This window comes from Oryza sativa, chromosome 10 (genome assembly GCF_034140825.1).
Source record: "Oryza sativa Japonica Group chromosome 10, ASM3414082v1".
Classification (NCBI taxonomy): Eukaryota; Viridiplantae; Streptophyta; class Magnoliopsida; order Poales; family Poaceae; genus Oryza; species Oryza sativa.
The window spans coordinates 19,775,541-19,798,111 of NC_089044.1; the positions used below are offsets into that span (position 1 = coordinate 19,775,541).

At 44.3% G+C, this 22,571-nt stretch overlaps 4 protein-coding genes across 5 annotated transcripts; all 4 read left to right on the forward strand.

Moving 5' to 3' along the window:
• Positions 1 to 970: 970 nt before the first annotated feature.
• On the forward strand, positions 971 to 4,245 carry LOC4349032 (uncharacterized). The gene is made up of 5 exons (XM_015758961.3): positions 971 to 1,155; positions 1,711 to 2,006; positions 2,375 to 2,470; positions 3,102 to 3,161; positions 3,706 to 4,245. Exons 1-5 carry the CDS (start codon positions 1,029 to 1,031, stop codon positions 3,949 to 3,951), a joined length of 825 nt encoding a protein of 274 aa, XP_015614447.1. The 5' UTR covers positions 971 to 1,028; the 3' UTR covers positions 3,952 to 4,245.
• A 5,121-nt stretch (positions 4,246 to 9,366) lies between these two features.
• On the forward strand, positions 9,367 to 12,321 carry LOC4349033 (Monothiol glutaredoxin-S11). Of its 2 annotated transcripts, none has more exons than NM_001423078.1 (5): positions 9,367 to 9,597; positions 9,778 to 11,053; positions 11,383 to 11,604; positions 11,719 to 11,838; positions 11,919 to 12,321. In NM_001423078.1, the coding sequence occupies exons 2-5, from the start codon at positions 9,908 to 9,910 to the stop codon at positions 11,967 to 11,969; spliced, it is 1,539 nt and encodes a 512-aa protein (NP_001410007.1). In that variant the 5' UTR covers positions 9,367 to 9,597; positions 9,778 to 9,907; the 3' UTR covers positions 11,970 to 12,321. The 2 variants fall into 2 exon arrangements, with proteins under 2 accessions (NP_001410007.1, NP_001410008.1); NM_001423079.1 differs by having other exon boundaries at positions 11,925 to 12,321.
• A 1,123-nt stretch (positions 12,322 to 13,444) lies between these two features.
• LOC112935988 (monothiol glutaredoxin-S11-like) lies at positions 13,445 to 17,113 on the forward strand. The gene is made up of 3 exons (XM_026020973.2): positions 13,445 to 13,741; positions 14,918 to 14,992; positions 15,654 to 17,113. The coding sequence occupies exons 1-3, from the start codon at positions 13,574 to 13,576 to the stop codon at positions 16,884 to 16,886; spliced, it is 1,476 nt and encodes a 491-aa protein (XP_025876758.1). The 5' UTR covers positions 13,445 to 13,573; the 3' UTR covers positions 16,887 to 17,113.
• Positions 17,114 to 20,286: 3,173 nt separating this feature from the next.
• LOC4349035 (pentatricopeptide repeat-containing protein At2g20710, mitochondrial) lies at positions 20,287 to 21,845 on the forward strand. Its single transcript, XM_015758931.3, has 2 exons — positions 20,287 to 20,529; positions 20,638 to 21,845. Exon 2 carries the CDS (start codon positions 20,644 to 20,646, stop codon positions 21,667 to 21,669), a length of 1,026 nt encoding a protein of 341 aa, XP_015614417.1. The 5' UTR covers positions 20,287 to 20,529; positions 20,638 to 20,643; the 3' UTR covers positions 21,670 to 21,845.
• Positions 21,846 to 22,571: the final 726 nt, after the last annotated feature.

The following is a 22,571-nucleotide window of genomic DNA, read 5'->3' on the forward strand; positions in this document are numbered from 1 at the left end:
AAAATTAGTGTAAATATAAAAAAAATAAATTATACTTAAAGTACTTTTTATAATAAAACAAGTCACAAACAAAATAAATAATAATTTTATAATTTTATAAATAAGGCGAATGATCGAACGTTATGAAAAAAACTCAAAACGACAAGTATTTTGGAATGGAGGTAGTAGTAATTTGCATGTAACCATTCGTATACGAATTGGTTATTTAGTTTATCACAATGAAATTATTATTGTACGTTTGTGTCATATTGTTACAATTGCATAGAGGAAATGGAAACATGATATTCCGTTTATAAAATTTATGCGATCTTCGGAGAACTGATTTTAGTTCTCCCAAAATCAAATGTTGTACCTCTGGTCATTGATATATGACGCTTTGATAAACACATGAACTATCTATTTATACAAAAGTTGTTTATCCTAACAACAGATATTAAAGATTGGAGGGAATATTTTCTTTAACAAATGGATTAAATTTACATGATTTATAATTTGAAGATATTTTGTAAACAAAATTGATATCAGTAAAAAATTCATTATTCAACACAGAGCAGGTGAGCAAAATGATGAGTCTGCTAGGAAAATAAAGGAAAAAAGAGTCTTATTGGTTGCTCATATTTTCTAATAAACCAAAACGGTTTATTAGGGAATAAAAACTAATTTATAGGTAAAAGTTTCATATATTTGTTTATAGCGACTTAAAAGCCAACGCTACCGTTAAAAATATCTTAAAAATCAACTTTTCAAAATTTTAAATTATAAATTTTAATTTATTAGACTAAGCGATGAACCTCGTAATGTGACCGGAGAGGGAGGAGCGCGAACAAGTACAAGCAGAACCAGCAACTCAATACTTCAAAAAAAAAAAACCAGCAACTCAAAACCGCACAAAATAAGGAGATTCTCCAGGGTCCCAAACGCAAAAGATCCCAAACCCCTAAATCACCCGCTCCCCAGTCCCCACCTCCTCCTCCTCCTCCTCTCGCTGGTGTCTCGGGTGGCGGCGCGGCGCACCACCTCGCGGCGAGATGGCGAGCTCGGCGCTGAGGCGATCCCTCCGACGCCTCCTCCCTTCGAGCCCCCCTCCCCCGTCCCCCGCCTCCGCCGCCGCCGCCGCGACCTTCCGCCGCTCCTTCCTGTCCGGTGGCGGTGACGGTGAGAACCCCCCCCCCCCCTGCCGCCTCCTCCTCCTGATCGAGAATTCCTCTCGAACGGATCCCTCCATGCGATATTCCCTAATATAAGTTGTGTCGAATCCTGACCTGGATGGAGTTGTTCGTGCTTGCCCACACCTTCGCCATTTTTCGTTGTAGTTATCCATCGGGTTGAATCGAGTGGCTGGAGATGTAGGTTTAACGCAGATTTGCAGCCACATATGCTGCTTATAAGCCAATTTTTAATTTTTAAATTTAATTTTAGAGTTGATTTTGTGTTTTTTTTCGTTGTAGTTTTTTTATAGCATTTGCTTTTGAATAGCTAAGAACACATATATAAAAGTTGTACTCATAAATTATGTTTTTGTTGACAATAAGCGATTCGGATATGCATATGCATAAGCGAAAAGATGAGGCTGTTGATGTAGAGCTTTCGCGTGCAAAATCCCAATTGCGATGACAGTACTAGTGATTGTTTGAGGAGTTGATGCCTAAAAAAGATGTCCCAATAGTACTAGTGTTCTTATGCTTGTTTTGGTTGGCTTATCCGGCGCAGGGGTGGGAGAGAGCGTGGAAGAATTTGAGAAGAGGATGCTGAGTGGCTTGGATGATGGGCTTGAGAATCGCCGTGGAGGATCTGACTGGGGTTGGAGGGGTGGGTTCCGTAACAGGGGTAACTCTAGCAGCATCTTGGCTGAATTGTGCACGGGCTTCGATTCCTTAGAAGATGGTTTGGATGAGAAGTTGGATGAGGCGTCCCGCACCTTTCATGTGACGGAGGAGTATGAGGACGATGACTATGATTACAGGCCAGATGTGACTTTCAGGCGAGGCTCAACTTATAATGTCAAGGTAAGAGGGATTTCTGTTTTTCACATCATTGTTGAAGTATACAAAGAGCACATGCCTTGTGCACTATTTAGGATTACATTTATCCTGAATAAGTATTCTGGAACTCAGCGGTAAATTTGTGAGCTAGAACAGGTTGTGATGTGTTGTATATGTACACACAAATTTACATCTTTTGCTGGATACATGCTTGTCAAAACAGAGAAATTCCTATTATGATACACTAATGCCTAAACAATTGAAAACTTAGAAAATGTGACTCTTAGTATTAATTTTAGTTTACCTTTTTATATCTGTTTGCTCATTCCATGGACATACTGTAGTGGAATGAGTCTTCTAACAGCATGTTTATCACACTCTACTGCATGCAGGATCTTGACCTTACAAGACCTGCAGCCGCAAAGAACCCTCCTAGGCCACAGTTTCAAACAACTACAGAGGAGGTTTTAAAGAAAGCCGATTTTAGGGTTTGTACATCTGCCTGACAAACTGTGTAAATAGTCTGCAGTTTATTTTTTAGCTTTTAATGGAATTATAGGTTTTGCATTACTTTGTCACCTTGTATTCTTGTAAACTATAGAGTGTTTAGCCAGTTAACCAGCATGAATTTCAGTAACACATAATGGTGGTATGCTGTGACTAATTTCAAGAACGGTATGTCATTTGAGGAAGTCATAACTTAGATGATGATAGCATGTGATCTACTTTCTATCCTAGAAGTTATAACATTTGAGATTCTGGTATTTTATTTACCGCTGTTGTGTTTGAATTTTAACAATAACTAAAATAGTTTACTGTAGTGGGTTGATATGTTGCTTGTTAACCTACTTATTTGAATTATTGCCTCACATTATTCTAAGATGACATTTGGATGCAAATACTGGAACACGGTAACTATCAAAGTCGAAATCATTGGGATGTATGTAGGCATGTATTTCAAGTTTCAACGTGTAAAACGAGTGTGCATGGTTGAAAATGTACAATTCAGAATGCAGAAAAAACAAACATAGTTTTACATTTGAATGATACAATAACAAACAATGATCTTGCCTGTATATTAATAGCTGCAGTTTTTGATTACTTGGTTGTTCCTTGCAGAATGTTAGATTTCTGGCCAACTTTCTTACAGAAGCTGGCATTATAATCAAGAGGAGTCAGGTAATAAGGAACTTTTCCCCTTTCTGTGAATAGAAATTTGGGTAATGACACTCCTGATGTATGGTAATAATTCATCATGCTATTTTAGATAGCTTTCAAATTGATATTTTCAGAGTAGAATGGTCTCTATAAGAAAGGATTGCCAGAGTTCAGATAGCAACTTTTATTCAATGCATGCACAGGGACTCAAAGGTTTCCAATATTCTAAATGTAACTTTTGATCACTAGACATAAATATTGTCTTGTTTGTATAGTTCATGCATTGCTGATGATGCTGTTAATGAGATATCTTTGTTGATTCTTGTTGGACGTGGTCTTTTCAGTGCTTAGTTCTAAAGTAACACAATATCATAATTAAGGTGCCACGTAGCACCATCTCTCCTCGGCAACTCTCAGCGTAGTGTCTTTTGTGGTATCTTGTTTAGTTCTTTTTAGGGTATACCTTCATGTTTTGCTGTATGAGTCTGTTTCACAAATGCACACGTAATTATGTATTTATATAAATGCTTTGCCATGGTTTCTAACTTATTGATCTGCTTTTCAGACTCGTATAAGTGCGAAAGCTCAGCGTAAGGTTGCAAGAGAGATTAAAACCGCCCGTGCATTGGGGCTATTGCCTTTCACAACAATGGGCCAAAGACCATTCATTTATGGCAGATCTGTGGAGGTGAATCTTTCAGAGGAGGAATATGGTTACGACTTTGTAGATCGGAGGGCAGGTGAGCCTGATGAGAATGCAGACGACGCTGTGCCTGATGAGGACGTTGCGCCTGGTGTGGAGAATGCATAAGCATTTTTCAAGGGCTTGCCATTCTGCAATGCTCTGCATTTCTTCTGTTACTCATTCGACACGGTTCCACATGCCTTCCTGCCTGATAGTCATCTACTCTTGCCCGGATCATAGCCCAGGTTCAATAAATTGTAGTATTTCGCATGTTATGTACACTATAATCTCGGTTTCTGGTTTTGCTTGTTGTGACATGATCAGCAAAATTTTTGGCTTGCTAGTCTCCAGGTTGGAGATCATGTGCCCCACCTAACATTAACATGAAAATGATCCAGACGAGATCCAGTCCTTAATTAATTTTAAGGCAGTCACAGTAAGTCCAGTTACCTGTTAATGATTGCCAGTCAGGGGGCTCCAACGACTGAGAGAAACTCCGGGCATGTTTAGTTCGAAAAAAGAAAATTTTCACGTGTCACATCCGATGTTTGATCGGATGTTGGAAGAGTTTTTTTTGACACAAATAATGAAAAAACTAATTTCATAACTCGCCTGGAAGCCTGGAAACCACGAGACGAATCTTTTAAGTCTAATTAATTCGTCATTAGTACATATGGGTTACTGTAACATTTATGGCTAATCATGGACTAATTAGACTCAAAAGATTTATCGGAGAATGAACCCCTCCATCAGGGAACCGTGAGGCCCCCCTTTGTGAGTTCGGCCGGGGGCAGCGGATGAGATTCGAGGGCTTGGTGAGCGAAGCTGTGTGATCTTGAGGGGGTTTAATCCCCTAAAAATGATAAGACAAAAGGGGTTTATACAGGTTCGGGCCGCTGAGAAACGTAATACCCTACTCCTGTGTTTGGAATTATGGTTGAGTGTTACAAGGGTTCCTAAACTCCGGAGAGCACTCTCGCTCTTCTTCTCCTAGAGTTCAGGTTTTCTGTGAGTCGTCCTATTTCCCGGCGGGCAAGGTCCTCCTTTTATATATCAAGGGGTTACCACATGGGCCCAAAAACATAACTTAGCGGAGAAGGATTACAATCTTTGCATTAAATGCATGTCTTGTCTCTTGACTTAGGAAGCAAGCGCACGTCATCTTGATGATGAGGCCTGTCAAATCTTGCCGCCTGACACGGGGGTGCCCCTGTCAGTCACCATTTAATGGGTGAAGACTTCTGGGCTCCTATTACACCGGGAAATGGGAGCCTTGCTTTGACCAAAGCGGGAGGACCGACTCCGGCTGGGATAAGAGGATGAGGACCTCTCACCATCATTATTTGATGGGACATGTCAGGCTGCACGTTGCCTGACACACGAGCAGCGCACAGGCGCACTACCCCAGTCCCATCGGTCATTCGACCGGTCACAGACCGGTTGAGTGCATTGCACACCGCATTAAATGCGGCGTGGCGCGACTGCTCGGGCCGCCATAAATGCGGGTAGGTGGGTACCTGGAGGCGGACACTTAACCCACCGTACATGGTGACCTAGAGAGGGGGTCGGGGGAGCCCGACCCCTAGTCACGGGAGCGGGCGGCCGCCGCCCAACCTCGGGCCCGATCCCCCCTCGGGGGAGGGCTACGTGGCGCCTGGGGCAGCCTTCTCCCTCTAGTCTCGGCAAGGGAGTGGCCGCCGCCCCACCTCGGGCCTGACTCCCCTCGGGGGAGGGCCACGTGGCATCGGCGGGCAGTCTCCTCCATCCAGTCTCTGGGAAGGAGTGGCCGCCACCTTACCTCGGGCCTGACTCCCCCCCTCGGGGGAGGGCCACGTGGCATCGGGGGACAGCCTCCTCTGACTAGTCTTTGGGAAAGAGTGGCCGCCACCCCACCTCGGGCCTGACTCCCCTTGGGGGAGTGCCACGAGGCATTGGGGGACAGCCTCCTCCGACTAATCTTTGGGAAAGAGTGGCCGCCACCCCACCTCGGGCCTGACTCCCCTTGGGGGAGGGCCACGAGGCATTGGGGGGCAGCCTCCAAACTCTAAACATGATACCCCCGGACCCATATCACCAACAAGATTTGTCTCGCGATTTTTCCTCTAACTGTGCAATTAGTTTCTTTTTAATCTATATTTAATGCTATATACATGTGTCCAAAGATGCGATGTGATGTTTTTGGGAAAAAAAATTGGAAACTAAACCAGGCCTCATAGTAATTCTTGTACTAGTACTAGGCTCCTGTTTTTGGTTGCTTTCTTTTACTGTAATATTTTTGATTCGCTATCTCTAGATACAACAGCTATCTATACTTTCTATAAAGTTATAACCCACTAACTTTAAAGCTTAACATGCAACCATGCCACATTATCACCCACTAACAATAATTACATATTCAACCTCGTGCAAGCATGCAAGATCATCTACAATCTATTTAGTTCTATAAATTAACATGCAAGCATATTCAATCGCTACCTTTCACATCATTTCCACAATAGTTTTACAATTATCTCTATCATTTTTATAATATTTAATATAAAGTGCTTTCATGATTAAAAAAAATTGATAAGCCCTGAGATTTGATTATTTTTTTTCTTTTTACTCCTAGCTGAATTGTAACGAAAAATAATATTGAAAATTACTTAGTAATTCCCGTAGCAAAGGGGAATCCCCTAGTGTCAGAAGGATTAAAGGACTGGGTTAGGATATGCCCTTTGGATCTCTATAATTTTCACTTGAATTATGCTATGGAATCTGGATATGCCCGTGCCCAATTTTTGCTCCCAAATACTGTGCCATGTTGTTGACTCGCACGAGCGCACGGTGGTGAATGGGTCACATCGTGCGAAACAAATCTGTTGCGTGACATTGCACTGCTCTCCACTCAATTATTCTTATTATTATTTTGTTCTGTTTGGTTGGTTGGTGTCGTGTCGGCGCGGCTCGTGTGTCAATTCGGAGGTCGGCGTCGCGGCAGAAGCCCTGTGGCATATTCGCATCCGCGTGAGAGTTCATCGCAGAATTGAACTGGGTTATATGGCCATGAAATGTTCCGTTGGCGAATAAGTTAGGGTCGCTTTCGTACTGATTAATTTATTTTAAGGTAAATATAGTCCTTATTTGTTTCAATTGTATGGGTATAGTTATAGTTGTATTCTTTATTTCTTTTAGATAATATAAAAGTTGATCTCTAAATATACAGTTTTTTTTTTGCGAACGCCAAAAAGAAATACAGTATTACTAGTAAAGTACATTTTATTACGAATCTAAATATACCACTTTGATGTAACATTATTATATCATTTAAAATTTGTTGTGGTCAAAACATTGTCAACCATAATTAAAACCAACGAGTATTTGCAAAAAGAAGGGGTGGGAGTGATTCTCACGTAGCGCATGATGATCAGAGTTTCTGCATGAGTTAGGTGCATCAGGTAATGTAAGTAAGGTATTGGGGCCACCTGTCGGTGAAGTGTCTCATTGCTGAGTGTGAAAACGTTGTGTGCATGAACAATAAGAAACCCAAACATGGCAATCTATATTTGAGTAAATTTCACAAAACAATAACTATTTTTTTAAAATGATCATAGCACAGTAACGATACGTGATCGATTTAAGAAAAAGGAATATCAACTTGACCCACTATCATATACAGGTAAAGTCAAAAGATCAGTATGCATTAAACTACATCATCCTAAAAAATCTTAAATCGTTAGATCGTTCATTGGAGGGCTAGAAGGTCTCTGCTCATGTGGAGTAACATTCATTTCTTCGTTGTATTTATTTTAGATAATAAAAAAGTCCGGCTTTTGCTTCAGAAAGGCCATAACCACTTGTTACATGGTTCACCCAATAGATAGCTCATAAAATTCAGGAAATAACGAAAGCATTAACTAATTACAAGGTGTTCTCTTACCTTTATTAATTTTTAATTGAAAAACTATTATCTCCCCAATCATCATGTAACAAGTATAGAAGTCTTTAAGTTTCCTCAGTCATGTTATAAGCCGTCCGACTTTTTTTTTTAAGACTAACTTCTTCAAATTGACTAAATTTATAGAAAAATATAGTAGTATTTTTAACATAAAACAAATATATTATCAAAATATATTCAATGTTAGATTTAATAAAAATAATTTGATATTTTATATGTTGCTAAAAAATTTTTATGTCAGGATTATGAATACCACATACCTAATAGTAGTTGACTAGATCTCGGCAGGACTCACCACATATCATGTCTTATACGGAAATAACCTTCGGATATAGGAGGAGTTCCGCATAAGGAAGGATGAATAGGGTTCTATATGGAAATGACAAGGACTACTCGAATTGTATCCATATTGGTTTTCCTAGTTCTACTTGGACAAGAGGACACCTATGGGTATAAATACAAGACCCCCTAGGAGGAGAGGGGACACGGAACAATAGATCAAGACACAAGATCAACATACAAGCCAACATACGCCAAGACAAGACGCCAGATATTGACTTCAGAGATAAGCATGGCTTGTCCCATACGGTGTCTACGGATACTGTCAGGAGAGACATAGCGCTGTCTTTGATCTCGCCGGATGCGGATTCGAGAAGGAAGGCTACCCTATTGTCAACTATGAGTCAGCACTTCAGACCACCAAGTCGACAACAGATAGATAGGCTACCCCAAATATTGGACTGATGTGATTATGGTGAATAAGAGCAACGACCGGGCTTCACAATTTAGGGGCCCGAACCTATATAAAAATCCTCGTCCCCATATTTTATATTACAATCTCGCATATATCCTAGTACCAACGATCCCCATACTATGCAAATACCGAAATCGTGGTATCAAACGTCGACATTTTATAAACTTGATCAAATTTGAATAAATTTGACTAGAAAAAAAGTCAAACGACTTACAATATAAAACGAAGAGAGTATTTAGCTTTGCATCTTTTCTCAAAACTATTTATCTTTACATGGTCATATGTAACAACATACGGGATATCCTGCTGCATAGTAGTAGTAGTTTACTGACTGTTTCAAGAAGTTTATCCTTTTCCTCCTCGATTTTTATTCTTAGGGCTCTTTGAATTGGAAGAAAAATATAGGAATTTTAGGGGATTTCAATCCTATAAAAAAATTTTCTATCCTTTAAAATTCCTATGGAATGGACAATCCTATAGAGATTTTAGAGGAAATTTAGCAAGAGCTTCAACCTCTTGGTTAATTTCCTTTGAGTCTATCTCTCTCATCCAATTTCTGTGTTTTTCCTGCGGTTCAATCAAACGGTTTTTCCTATATTTTACAATAATCTATTTTACGCTTATATTTCTATCAAAATCATATGTGTCCCTTAATTCGATTACCAAAAACTCATCTTTCGAACTCACTAATCCCAATTCCCACGCAACATTGTCCCCGCGGAGTCCACAGAGAAAAAAAAAAGTTAACGACGGACCAAAGCCGCCCGCCCATACCATTCACCTTCATCTCACCTTCCCTTCTCTCCACGCATCTCCTCTCTCCTCTCCTCTCCTCTCCTCTCCCCGGCGAAGCCACCGCCGACCATCTCCCGCCGCCTCCCCACCCCACCCCACGCGCGCCCGCGCCCCGGCGAGCACTCCCGGAGGCGCGCCGAGGGTGGCCTCCTCCTCTTCCTCCTCCTCCTCTTCCTCTTCCCGACCTCCCCCTCCTCGCGCGCATGGCCGGCGGCGAGAGAACGCTCGGAGCGACGACGCGGCCGCGCCCCTCCCGACGCCCCCCGTCGCCTCCCGGCTCGAATTGAAGGTATTCGTTAGCCGTCTCTCTCTTCCCTCCCCGCTCCGCATCGTGACCCCCCCGGCGTGGTGGTGGCAGCCCCAGCGGTGGGGGTGTAGATTAGGGATCCGTTCGAATTTAGGTTGAGTAAATTTCCCTCCAATTAACGCTGGAATTTCTTCCTCTTTTTTTTTTTGATGCGTGGTGCAGTGCTAACAGCAAGCAGTTTGGTTTGAAAGCAAATTTGGGGGATTATTATTTTTTTGGTGGGAAATTTGAGTAGGGATCTGTAATAGCGGAAAAAGGAGGAGCTTCGGTGGTGAATTGAGGGGGTTTCTCCATGGTGGGGAAGGAATTGGTGGTGAGAAAGAACGGCCCCGTGGACATCCGCGAGATTGCCGCCAAGGCGACGCTGAGGGAGGTCCGGCAGAATGGGCACACCTACGTTGAGCTCCGCCGTGTCGGCAAGCGCGTCATCTTCTTCTGCACCATCTGCCTCACCGAGTGCTTCAGCGACACCGTGCTGTTTGATCACCTGAAGGGGAACCTGCACTCCCGGCGCTACGCGGAGGCTAAGGTCACGCTGTTCGGGCCCATGCCATGGCCGTTCAACGACGGCGTGCTCTTCTTCAACAACTCGCGCGAGAAGGACCCGCTCTTGCTGGACTCGAGCTCGCAGAACACCAGAGAGCTGGCTCTGGTTCCAGCCAACGACACTGAAGTGACTTCGAGGTTGAGAGATGATTCTAGCTCTCGCAATGGCGCAAAAGGCACACGCCGTGGTGCAAATGCGCATGGTAATGGTAGAACTGCTTCTGTATCTGAAGATCATGTGCTGTCAAACCAAAGTGGAACTGACGGTCCTCTCGTTATTCCTAGTGTATTGCTAAAGGATGTTGTTTCGGATTTGCCTGTGCATCTTTTGGGATATGGAAATATTGCATACAGGTTATGGGAAGCTAGCAAAGGAAGTAAAAAGATTAGCAAGATCTGGTGTGCTTGGGTAGGACAGGATGGCTCCCATGGCTTGGATGAGTGTGACACCTATGAGCAATCTGACTTTGCCATTGTCAACTTCTCTTATACAATTGAGTTGGGCAGGAAGTGGTCTTCTGATGATCAGGACCTTCCTATCTCTGCTGGATCTTTCTTCGTGATTGATGATGCTGGACACCGTGGAAAGAGAAGAAAGAAGTCATTTTCAGATCAAGAAGCATCTTCAGAGGAGTCGAATGAGCAAAGCAGCTCCGCCCATGACAATAGCCAAGCTATCATAACAGGTTCCCCGACAGGTACTTCACACAATCTTCAAGTTGGCCTCTTATCCACCAAATCTATGAGGAGGGAGTTGCGTAAGCAGAAGCGCCTTGCTGCTGAGAAAGCTTGTGATATTTGTGGGCGACCAATGCTTCTTGAAAAGGATGTAGCTACCTTGCTCAACTGCAAGACAGGAAATCTAGCCTGCAGCAGTAGAAACTCAAGCGGGGTAAGTTATTTCAAACATTCTTTGCCTTTGCAGTTTCTTAGTATTTCTTGAAGATAGCAACGCATGACATGCTTAGCATTTCTCACAGATAAATAAATTAAAGCAAACCTAAAAAATTAGGCATTTGACTAATTTCCATTCATTAGTTATGGTAACTTCTTCACTGTTGTAATGGAATTACAGTTCTCACAAACCAGGGATTCCAAACCGTATAATGCAAAGTGGTTGAATTCATTTCAAGCAAAACATAGACAGTGTATAGTTTCTTCTTTAAAAATTTGTAGTATTCTGCTGCAACCTCCAATGACTTTGTACGGCTAATTTTGCAGGCATTTCATTTGTTTCACACTTCTTGCCTTGTGCACTGGACTATTTTATGCCAATATGAGATGCTAGCAGACAAAATTGCAAGCAAGGGAAAAAGCAATCGAGGAAGAAAGGCAAAAAATGCACCTAAGAAAATAACATCCATCCTTTGCCCAGAATGCCAGGGTACTGGAATCCATGTTGAGGGAGATGAACTGGAAAAACCAACCATTTCTTTATCTGAGGTTCAGACTTCAGAGTGCTATTCTTCGCTGCTACTTTTCTTTAACTGGACCTGCTTCAATTATTTGTTGTGTTAAGTAATTGTCGACATCCTTAATTTTAGATCCGTATCGCAGATGTTTCGCTATAAGCTGAAAGCCATTGAAGCACACAAAGCATGGATGAAGAGCCCTGAGGTGCTTGAGAACTGTTCCACTGGACTTCATTTCCCTGCAGAGCAAATAGAGAACTCTGAGGTAGCTTCATAGGCTAGCATAATTAATACCCATTTTGTTTTGGATTAAACGCGTGATTGATCGAACCAACTTTTTTGCAGGAGCAGGTGATTCCACTGAAGTCGGTTGCTTTCTATGCAGCTGACGGGTGAGATGTCCTGCTAAGGCCATGGACCGTGCCTCGTCGCTGCCAGAAACGAGAGGGATTCTGCCAGGGACGTTGTAAATTTACTAGAGCAGCTGTAAATAAGCTTGCTTGACGATACTGTTAGAGATGCTGACAGTGTAGTTCGCTTCGGTTTAGCCTGTAATTGCGTTGTACCTATGTTAACCTGTCTGTCCTGAGATACAATGACAGCCAGTAGATGGAACTCCAGCAGAACTGTATAAAGACTGGGTGTTGTAACCGTATATGTACTGTCCGTATGCTTTGTTAAAACAAGTTCTTGTGTTTTATCTCGTTGCAACGTTTCTGAACAATGATTTTGGTTTCGTGGTTGATTCTAACAATTTCAGCGTATTCCAGAACTCAAATGCTGCGTTTTTGGTGTTTCGCTAGTTTGTACTACCGAAAACGGCTGTTAGAAGTTGTACGCAGAAGAGACGACATCGGATCACTGAACACTGAGTAGAATGTCACATTTTATTTTACTAAGATAAAAGCTCACAATCTGTTTATAGGTGATTGGCGTCAATTTTGTACAAATATCCCATTTTAACAGAAGCATAATCACAGTTTACACAGTATGGGCCTTTTGTTTTCAGGTATGAGATCGAGAACTGTGTTTTATTTCGAAATCGCTTTTAGAATCATGTACTCCTAGCAAATTGATCCCTTTCAAGAAAGCCCTGTTTGAACAAGGTGGCCTTTTCCTAGAACTGTAATCAAGTAACGAAAATCTCTCCCAAAAACCATGAAAAAATTCAGAAGAGAAGAAAAAAAGAAGAGGGCAAAGTTACCGCAACTTGGATCTCAGCAAGATAATTGTGTCATCAGGAGGCCATGGCCATGATAGCAACAGCCTCACATGTAATCAGGAAGATAACGCAGTATTTCTTGAAAAGCATCATCGATCCACTTGATTCACCCAACTCACACACAAACCACAAAAATCACATAAAAAACAACAATAACCAAAAAAACCCAGATGTATCAACTACTGCTGACGGATTTCAGATCACTACTCCTACGCCTTACAGATCTGATCCTGCTGGATTGCTCAGAGAGATTCAGATACAAAAGGGGAAAAAAAACAGAGAGTCTCAGATCTACTTGCGGCGGCGAAGGCTCGGGAGGGGATGGAGGCTAGGGTTTCTGGCCATGCGAGTCCATTTCCCCATCAGGTGAACCCCTCCCCTTTTTTCACCCCTTTTATAGCCTCACTCCCCCGACCCGCAGCCGCGCTCCCGGCGGCGCCGAGACCCCACCACCGCGTCTCGCTCAGAAAAGAAAAAAAAAAAAGTCCAACTCGCCTAACGAGTGGGCCCGAAGCGGCCCAAATACCAGGAGACTTTCCGGCCCACCCGCCGCCCCGCCCGCCCCTTCTGGAATCTTCCGTCGCCTTCGCACCTCGTCACGGGAGGTAAAAAAGAAGAAGAAAAAAAACCGAAAAAAAAAAAGGAAAGCAGAGGAAAACCCCAAGCCGCAAGCCCCCCCGCCGCGAGTCGTCTTCTCATCTCTCCTCCGCCGCCGCCGCCTGCTGCTGCATCTCTCGTCGTCGCCGGTGAGGGAAGGGAGGGGAGGGGGGAGGGCGTGATGGCGGCGGTGAGGGAGGTGGGGTCGAAGGCGGAGCTGGAGGCGGCGGCGGGAGGGGCGCGGGCCGCCGCGGTGCACTTCTGGGCGGCGTGGTGCGAGGCGTCCAAGCAGATGGACGAGGTCTTCGCGCACCTCGCCGTCGACTTCTCCCACGCCGTCTTCCTCCGGGTACGTGCGTGCGCTCGTGCCACTGCTGGTGTCCTCCCCGATCGCGGTAGATTTGAGCTGTTTAGTTCGCTTAGGGTTATGGTGTGGTAAGGATTTTGGTGGAAGGTTACAGTGACTTGCTTGCTGGTGGCTTCACATACTGTATTTCCTACCATTTGTTTTAGTAGATTCATATGAGATGTTTTTCGGATGATGAATTGTGAATCTTGTTTCAAGAATCATGAGTAGATTTGGAATTAGTTTGCTTTTATATATCTGGGAAGTAGGTATATGTTTTTGAGAGGTTGATACTAACCTGGCTGCCTGGAGTTCTGCCATAATATAGAGCCCATAGTATATAAATTATTGATAGTGATTATTTCTTCGATGTTCTGTGTAGGATAAATGCTATTGAAGCTGCTCTACTTCTGTGTTTGATTTGTAACTGTGGTGTTGTTTCTTTTACTTCATAGTATTGTGTAGGGATGTATCAACTATCAAGTACAATTCTTCTTCTTTGATTGCCGATCCAACTTGTTTATCCAGTTTGACTTACTGCAACTAACTAAAGAGCCAGTTTGACTTACTGCAACTAACTAAAGAGGTAGTTGTGTAACATCCTTAAGCGCTGACCATTTTCCTGCTTAGCGTACAATTCTTTGATTGCCCATCCAACTTGTTTATCCAGTTTGACTTACTGGTTGAATGCAACTCCTGAAGAGGTAGTTGTGTAACATCCTTAAGCGCTGATCATTTTCCTGCTTAGCACCGATTCACTGTTTATTCCACCTTGGGTTGTAGCTTACTGCATGTCTGACTAGTTGCTATTGTGCTAGGAACCATACTCTTAGCGCTAGAATATGTCCTGCAACCTTTTGAGTTCTCAGTGGACTCTGAAATCTGTCAAGACTCAAGAGTATGAGACAAAATATAAATATTTCCAGTCCCTTACATAATTATGATTCGTTTTGCTACTGGATTATTCTGTAGTTTCATTGAGTGATACCATCAAACTGAGTGTTATATAATAAATACTGTTATAATTCAGTAGCTCTTCTTTGTGACTATTTTTCTTTGGGCATTACTTATATTCCTATTAGTCTCTCTAGTAATTGTTAATCACTGTATTATATTGTAGAATTTGACTTCTATATCATTTGCTTGTTTGTTTTCTCATACACTAGTAACTTTTGTCAGGTTGAAGCTGAGGAACAACCCGAAATTTCAGAGGCATATGGAGTTACAGCAGTGCCATATTTTGTTTTCTTGAAGGTATTCGCAACTGCCTTTATATAATTTGTTCTGACACGAACCATTTCACATAGTTATATATTTTTGCATAATAACTTCTGGTAGGATCATGATACTCTTCCTTACTAACTTGATGCGGATGAGTTCTAGCCTTGTATAATGCTAGTATGGCTATAATGCTGAATAAGTAGCTTGTATTCTTCCAACAAGATGAGAGGTGCAATAATTTTTTTATTCCACAAAATAGTGATCAGATTTGCTTGCTCATATACCCTGAAGTAATGAGTTTGGATTGTCTCCACTGACATTAGCTGCCTACAGTGAAGTTACCATTTTTTAGAGGTGCAGTAAAGATTCTACCTTGTTGTGTAATTTAGTGCACCATAACTGTCTGCACTAAAGACTCCTTATGAATGTATCTTATGACATCTGATGAGGTGTGTTGTCTGATGGTGTAACACACAGTCTCTCTCAATTCATGGACTTACAATCAGTATGAGCTGTGAATTGTGCTCTTGAACCAATGCACCTGATCATATGATTATTACTATTAAAGCTTGCATGCATAGGTCCTTTAGTATATTGCTGAATATTTGTTAGCAAATTATTTGAAATATCAGTATGATGCTTTTTACTTAAAGAGGTTGTCATCTTTGTGTCTTTGTTTTTTTGGGGTTTGCAGGAAGGTAAAACTGTTGATACTCTGGAGGGTGCAAATCCAGCCAGCTTGGCCAATAAGGTTGCAAAGTTAGCTGGGCCTGCCAGCGTTGCTGAGTCTGCTGTGCCTGCTAGCCTGGGTGTGGCTGCTGGGCCTGCTGTACTTGAAAAGGTTCAAGAGATGGCACAGCAAAATGGAGCTTCTGCCACTAGTAGTGCAGAAGATGCATTGAACAAGAGATTGGAGCAGCTTGTCAATTCCCATCCCGTCTTCTTATTTATGAAGGGAACCCCTGAGCAACCAAGGTGTGGTTTCAGTCGAAAAGTAGTTGACGTTTTGAAGCAGGAAGGAGTTGAATTTGGGAGCTTTGACATCCTAACAGATAACGATGTACGTGAAGGAATGAAAAAGTTCTCAAACTGGCCGACTTTTCCTCAGCTCTACTGCAAAGGTGAGCTGCTTGGTGGATGTGATATTGTGATTGCTATGCATGAAAGCGGTGAACTGAAGGATGTTTTTAAGGAGCACAACATTCCGCTGCAGCCACAGGGAAGCAAAAACGAGGAGGCAGTGAAAGCCAAGCCTGATACTGAGAAGAGTGGTGCAGTTTCTGAACCAGCTTTGCTTACTGCAGCTCAGAAGGAACGCTTGGAAAGCCTTGTTAATTTCAGCACAGTGATGGCATTTATAAAAGGTACACCTGAGGAGCCCAAGTGTGGATTCAGTGGAAAACTAGTGCATATTCTTAAGCAAGAGAAGATCCCTTTCTCAAGTTTTGACATTCTTACGGATGATGAGGTTAGGCAGGGTCTAAAGCTTCTCTCAAACTGGCCTAGTTACCCTCAACTGTACATAAACGGTGAACTGGTTGGCGGATCAGACATTGTTATGGAGATGCATAAGAGTGGGGAGCTTAAGAAGGTTCTATCTGAGAAAGGGATCGTTGCGAAAGAAAGTCTAGAAGACCGCCTGAAGGCCCTGATTTCCTCTGCCCCAGTGATGCTCTTCATGAAGGGCACCCCAGATGCCCCCCGCTGCGGCTTCAGTTCGAAGGTTGTGAATGCACTGAAGCAAGCAGGAGTCAGCTTCGGAGCGTTCGACATCCTATCCGACGAGGAGGTTAGGCAAGGCTTGAAGACGTACTCCAACTGGCCCACGTTCCCTCAGCTGTACTACAAATCAGAACTGATTGGAGGCTGTGACATCGTTCTTGAGCTGGAGAAGAGTGGAGAGCTGAAGTCCACGCTTTCGGAGTGAGGAAAATTTACCGTCGTATCCGCATCTTCCTCTTCCTGGTGTTTCTACCATCCGTCGACCATCGAGTTTGCTCTATTGATGGCATTTTCTTGTATTCATAGATCCGTATTTCAAACTTAGATATATGCCTGTGCCACATCGCTTTTAACTGTGACATCTGCAGAAGAATAACTAAGACGACCTGTTCAGTACGGCTAATAACTAAGACGACCTGTTCAGTACGGTTATATTGCCAGTTCATTTTGCCGCCTCGCTTTCGCTCTGCCTTGAAGCGTTGCAACTTCCTTATTATCGCAATTAATAGAGGGTGCTTTAGAAAATTAGAATGTACGCATAATTTGTGCATGTCTGTGATATACTGGTGTCATTGGCGATTTTACAGTGAAGTCTGAGATAAACAGCATTTTGCGTACGTGCCACGTCTTTTACTACATAACGTGTATATTATATAATGCTGATGCCAAAATTTAAATCTTAAAACTTAATTTTGGTAATTTTGGAGTTGATTTCGAGGTTTTATATGAGCCACCCATAAGTCGCATATAAATTGGGCCGGAACGGGATTGTGGTTCACGTGCGGGCTATATTTGATTGGGCTAGATGGGCCTTACAGATCCGCTGCTACCGCAGCTAGGCTTAGGCTGTGTTTGTAACTCCTTTTTCCCAACCCATCTCCCTCGTTTTCCGCGCGCACGCTTTTCAAACAGCTAAACAGTGTGTTTTTTACAAAAAGTTTCTATACGAAAGTTGCTTAAAAAAATCAAATTAATCTATTTTTTAAAAAACAATTAGCCAATACTTAATTAATAACGCGCTAATAGACCGTTCCGTTTTCCATGCGGAGGGAATAAGTTCCCATCCACCCCATACGAACATAGCCTTAGCAAAATTAGGAAAAAGTACACTGAAGGTCTCTCAACTTGTCAGTGAGATAAAAAACGTCATCGAACCGCAAAATCAGATATGCGAGAGGTCAGGAGGCCGCGGAGCTCGACGCAGCCGGGCATGTCGCTCGGCGTGAAGGCCGTGACAGCAGCGCTGTCGCTGATCCTTGCGAGTCTGGCCTCCGGAGCTTAGGTGGGGTCATCGGTTGCGGCAGAGAAGGCAGCAGCGGTGGCGGCGGTGTGCCGGCTACCCAGCGGGGATGGAGCAGGAGCTCACCTCGTCGGGGCCGTACAAGGACCTCAAATCCATGGGAAGCTCAAACAACTCGTTCAAGTTGTGATCCATGGACCAGACAGCAGCTTGTGTGGCTTGTGAATTCTCGTCCGCCGCCAGCCTCCCTCACTGAAGAAGAGAATAGAGATGAGAAGTACGAGAGAAGAGAAAAAAAAAGTGCAACTGACATGTAGGTCTCACGCACTTTTTTTTCCTGACTAGGATGCCATGTAAGTGAAACCACCTATATATTATATCATAGGACGTTGAGTGCACGGTTTGTGTGAGTTTAGGGTACATATTTCTAAATTTGTGGTTAAGGAATCTAAAAAAAAAAGGAATAAGTCCACTTTGACTCCCTTAAAAGTGACACGAATCTAATCCATGACCCTAAACCGTAAAACTGGGTATGTCGACCCCCAAATTATTGAAACCGGTGCAATTTGACTCCCTTGGTGGTTTTAGAGGGCGGTTTTGGTGACGTGGCGCTGACGTGGCGGTGTTGACATAGTCTATAGGGTTGACGTGGCACTTAGATGGCATTTGAATTAAAAACACATATGTAGGACCCGTTTGGCATTCACACACATAAAAAAAATGTGGGGTCCACATGTCATCATCTCTCTCTTTATTCTTCCTCCCCTCTTCCTCCGTTCTCTCTTTCTTTCTCTTTCTCTCCCCTTCGGCCAGCCGCGGGGACTGGAGCACGGCTAGAGCGGCGGGGGCTAGAGTGGTGGTGGTCGGCGGAAGCTGAAGCAGCGGCGGCGGGCTAGAGCTGACGGCGGGTTCCAGAGCGGCAACGGGCAGCTCGATGACCGGCAAGGAGGCGGGAAAGGACGGCAGCGCCGACGCCGATGCCGACGACATCGAGCGGGGGGGCGGCGGTCGACGGCACGGCACCTAAGCGCCCTAACCCCAGTCCTCACCTCCACCGTCATGGCGCCCTCACCGGGGAACGAGCTCCCTGCTCCCTCCGCCGCCTCTCGCCGTCCGTGATAACAATATCCGGCGCTCTGGCCTCTCCGCCGATTGCAACAACAAGATCCGGGCATCCGGCGTATGCGACAAGCTGACGACACGGCCGACATCGAACCTGTCAAGCTAGTTAGGGGCGAGGGCCGCCATCGAGCTACGCCATTCAGCATTGCAACGACGACGTCGTCAAGTCATTGCTCGAGCTCGCTGCGTGGCCGTCAACTCCCGCGCCAGCCCCATCATCGCCACCAACTCATCCCCCGTTACGTCTCCTTCAACTAGTGCTGCTAAGGCCACAAGCATCACAAAAATCTAGAAATAAAATTGATTCATTTAGCAACTAACCAGAGATAAAATTGACCGTTAGCAGGTCGTTCACCATCCACTGAAGAATAGGATGAGTAGGCAGGGGGGAGCAATTAATTTTGTCTCGCTTGAACACACCCAAGATGGCCACCCTCCCAGGGATACTTGTGCTTGCGTGTTGCGTCAAGCGGCACCGACCCGGACATCATGTCGGCGATGAGCTAGCTCAGGTCGCTGGTGAAGCAGTCGGCCTGCAGGGCGAGCGCCATCCGCCACCACTCCCACCGCCGCCGCCGCTTCAGCTTCCGCCGCTCTGGCCCCCACCCGCCGCCGCTCCAGCTCGTGCTCCCCCGGCGGCCTGGCCGGCCAAAGAGGAGAGAGAGAAACAAAGAGAGAAGGGAGGAAGAAGAACGGGTCCCACATGTCAGTGGGCCCCATGTTTTTTAATGTGTGAATGACAAACGGGTCCCACATATCCGTTTTTAATTCAAATGACACCTAAGCGCCATGTCAACCCCACAGACTAAGTCAACACCGCCACGTCAGCGCCACGTCACCGAAACCACCCTCCAAAACCGCCAAGGGAGTCAAATTGCACCGGTTTCGATAGTTCGGGGGTCGAGATATCCGGTTTTGCGGTTTAGGGTCATGGATTAGATTCGGGTCATTTTTAAGGGAGCCAAAGTGGACTTATTCCAAAAAAAATACTAGTTGTTAAGTTGAGGGACGTACGGTGAACTTATTCCCCATTTCTTCGATTTCCTTCCCCTCTCCCCTCCCAAAACCCTTGACCCGACTTCGCCGGAGCGCCGACGCCGGCCCCCCCCCCCCCCCCCCCCCCCGCCCAAACACCACCACGACGCTGCAGCACATCCGTGGTGTCTTCCTCCGCGGCGGCGGCCTCCTCCGCCGCGTGGCGGTCGAGGAAGCCGTCTCCCCGTCGCCACCTCCTCCACCGCCGGGGAAACCGCCTCCCCCTCGCTCCGTGGCCGCCGAGGAGAGAGCCTCTCCCTCGCCTCCTCCGCCGCGGCGCAAGAAGGACTCCCTCTTCCGCCGGGTCGCGGCCGCCGCGGACCCGCGCCTCCCGCTGTCCCCCGTCCTGGAGCAGTGGTGCCTCGCCGAGGAACGCCATGTCGCGAAGCCCGAGGTCCAGTCCATCATCAAGTACCTCTGCCGCCGCCGCCGCTTCTCTCAGGCGCTCCAGGTGCGGGACGAATCTACGAATCCCCCTTGTTGGCCACCACTTCCATCGCCGCATCTCATCATGCCACCGATTCCTATTTGTTTTGATTTGATTTGATTTTCTTTGCAGCTTTCCATGTGGATGACTGAGCGGCTGCACCTCCATCTATCCCCCGGCGACGTCGCGAATCGGCTGGAGCTGATCACCAAGGTCTATGGCCTCGATAGGGCCGTGGAGTACTTCGACAGCATGCCGGATCAGCTGAAGCAACAGCAGTGCTATGGCTCCCTGCTTAAATGCTACGCCGAGGCCAATTGCGTGGAGAAGGCGGAGGAGCTCTTCGAGAAGATGCGGGGCATGGGGATGGCCAGTTCTTACGCTTACAATGTGATGATGAGGCTTTATTTGCAGAATGGGCAGGTTGAGAGGGTGCACTCCATGCATCAGGCTATGGAAGAGAGTGGTATTGTTCCTGATGTATCCACTACTCACACTCTGGTGGCAGTTCTAAGAAAAAAAAAGACTCTGGTGGCAGCGTACGTGGTTGCTGAAGATATTAAGGCGATTGAAAATGTTCTCGAGAAGGCCAATTCGTGCAACTCAATGTACATGTGCAGGATTGGTGTCCTACTTAAGATGAATGACATGGTTGGGGCTGAGAAAGCATATGAAGAGTGGGAAAGTAAGCATGTTTACCATGATTCCCGGTTAATCAACTTATTGGTGGATGCTTACTGCAAAGAAGGTCTTATGGATAAGGCAGAAGCTCTTGTAGATCAATTCATCAAGAAAGGGAGGATGCCTTTTGCCAATACTTGTTATAAGTTGGCTGGTGGATATTTCAAGGTTGGTCAGGTGTCGAAGGCAGCAGATCTCACAAAGAAGGCACTTGCTTCTGCGAGTAATGAATGGATACCTGACCTGACGAATGTGCTGATGAGCCTGAACTATTTCGCGGAGCAAAAGAATGTCGAAGCAGCTGAGGAGATGATGAGCTTATTACAGAGATTGGTTACTCCAACAAGGGACATTTACCATGGGTTACTGAAGACATATGTCAATGCAGGAAAACCAGTGTCAGACTTGCTTCATCGTATGAAAAAAGATGGTATGGAGGCTGATGAGGAGACAGAGAAAATCCTTGCGGGAGAAGTCCACTAGGTACACAGGATTGAATAAAACATATCACTGACCAATTCCTTTTCTTTGCTTATTTTGCTGTCCTTTTTCTTGTTTCTGGGGCAATGAAGTTCAAACCCACTAGCCCGTGGATTTGAGTATTTGATAATAAACCACTATACAACTGCTTATATAGGAACTCGCCATTCTTCTATGCATGTGATGGTGTCATTGTGCTGTGCGGATATGTCTATGTCTTTGCCGTATGGCTATGTGAAATTTTGCAGTAGTGGTAGGATCTGAGATGTTTAGTATTTTACCTTTTGTTTTCATGGAAGGCCTGGTTTTCCTTGGCACGCATCACTCATCATGAGCTTGAATGAATGATCAAATGATCAATCTAAACTAGTGTTGCGTGTTTACACGATTATAACCTCCTTCTCTATAAAGATGTATAATAATTAACTATTTTTTTAAAATAATATTTAATAACATAAATTAGTATTTTCTCCTTTTATAATATAATTTGTTTATACTTCCCTTGTAATAGATATAATTTTAGTAAATTCAATTCTATTCTACATAGATGTTCAGAGAACATATTTAGCAGGAAACCTAGTATGTCTTTTTTTTATTTTACACAAAAGGCCATTTATTTAAATAAGTTGTATAGAAATGTCAATTGTGAGAATTAAAATTAATTACATGATTATACTTTTAAACTGACATGATTTTTAGTTCTTTTATGGTCAGAATGTTAATTTACAACAGTTTAAAACTTTAAATTATCGGTTGCAGCTGGTGGTGAACTGTCACTATTCTCTCTTCACAGGAAGTCCACGTTAATTTGAATAATCAAGTGGTTATTGTTTTTCGGTTATATATTTGCCAACAATAAATTCTTTTATGAATAATTCAGTATGTACAATCTTACATTGGGGTAA

Bases quoted from the DNA above. Each gene is read 5' to 3' on its own strand.
- LOC4349032 (XM_015758961.3), top strand. From the start codon at position 1,029: ATGGCGAGCTCGGCGCTGAGGCGATCCCTCCGACGCCTCCTCCCTTCG. The intron at 2,007-2,374 runs GTAAGAGGGATT...TACTGCATGCAG, and splicing joins GCTCAACTTATAATGTCAAG to GATCTTGACCTTACAAGACC. The intron at 3,162-3,705 runs GTAATAAGGAAC...TCTGCTTTTCAG, and splicing joins TTATAATCAAGAGGAGTCAG to ACTCGTATAAGTGCGAAAGC.
- LOC4349033 (NM_001423078.1), top strand. From the start codon at position 9,908: ATGGTGGGGAAGGAATTGGTGGTGAGAAAGAACGGCCCCGTGGACATC. The intron at 11,054-11,382 runs GTAAGTTATTTC...CTAATTTTGCAG, and splicing joins GCAGTAGAAACTCAAGCGGG to GCATTTCATTTGTTTCACAC. The intron at 11,605-11,718 runs GTTCAGACTTCA...TCCGTATCGCAG, and splicing joins CAACCATTTCTTTATCTGAG to ATGTTTCGCTATAAGCTGAA.
- LOC112935988 (XM_026020973.2), top strand. From the start codon at position 13,574: ATGGCGGCGGTGAGGGAGGTGGGGTCGAAGGCGGAGCTGGAGGCGGCG. The intron at 13,742-14,917 runs GTACGTGCGTGC...AACTTTTGTCAG, and splicing joins CCCACGCCGTCTTCCTCCGG to GTTGAAGCTGAGGAACAACC. The intron at 14,993-15,653 runs GTATTCGCAACT...TGGGGTTTGCAG, and splicing joins CATATTTTGTTTTCTTGAAG to GAAGGTAAAACTGTTGATAC.
- LOC4349035 (XM_015758931.3), top strand. From the start codon at position 20,644: ATGTGGATGACTGAGCGGCTGCACCTCCATCTATCCCCCGGCGACGTC.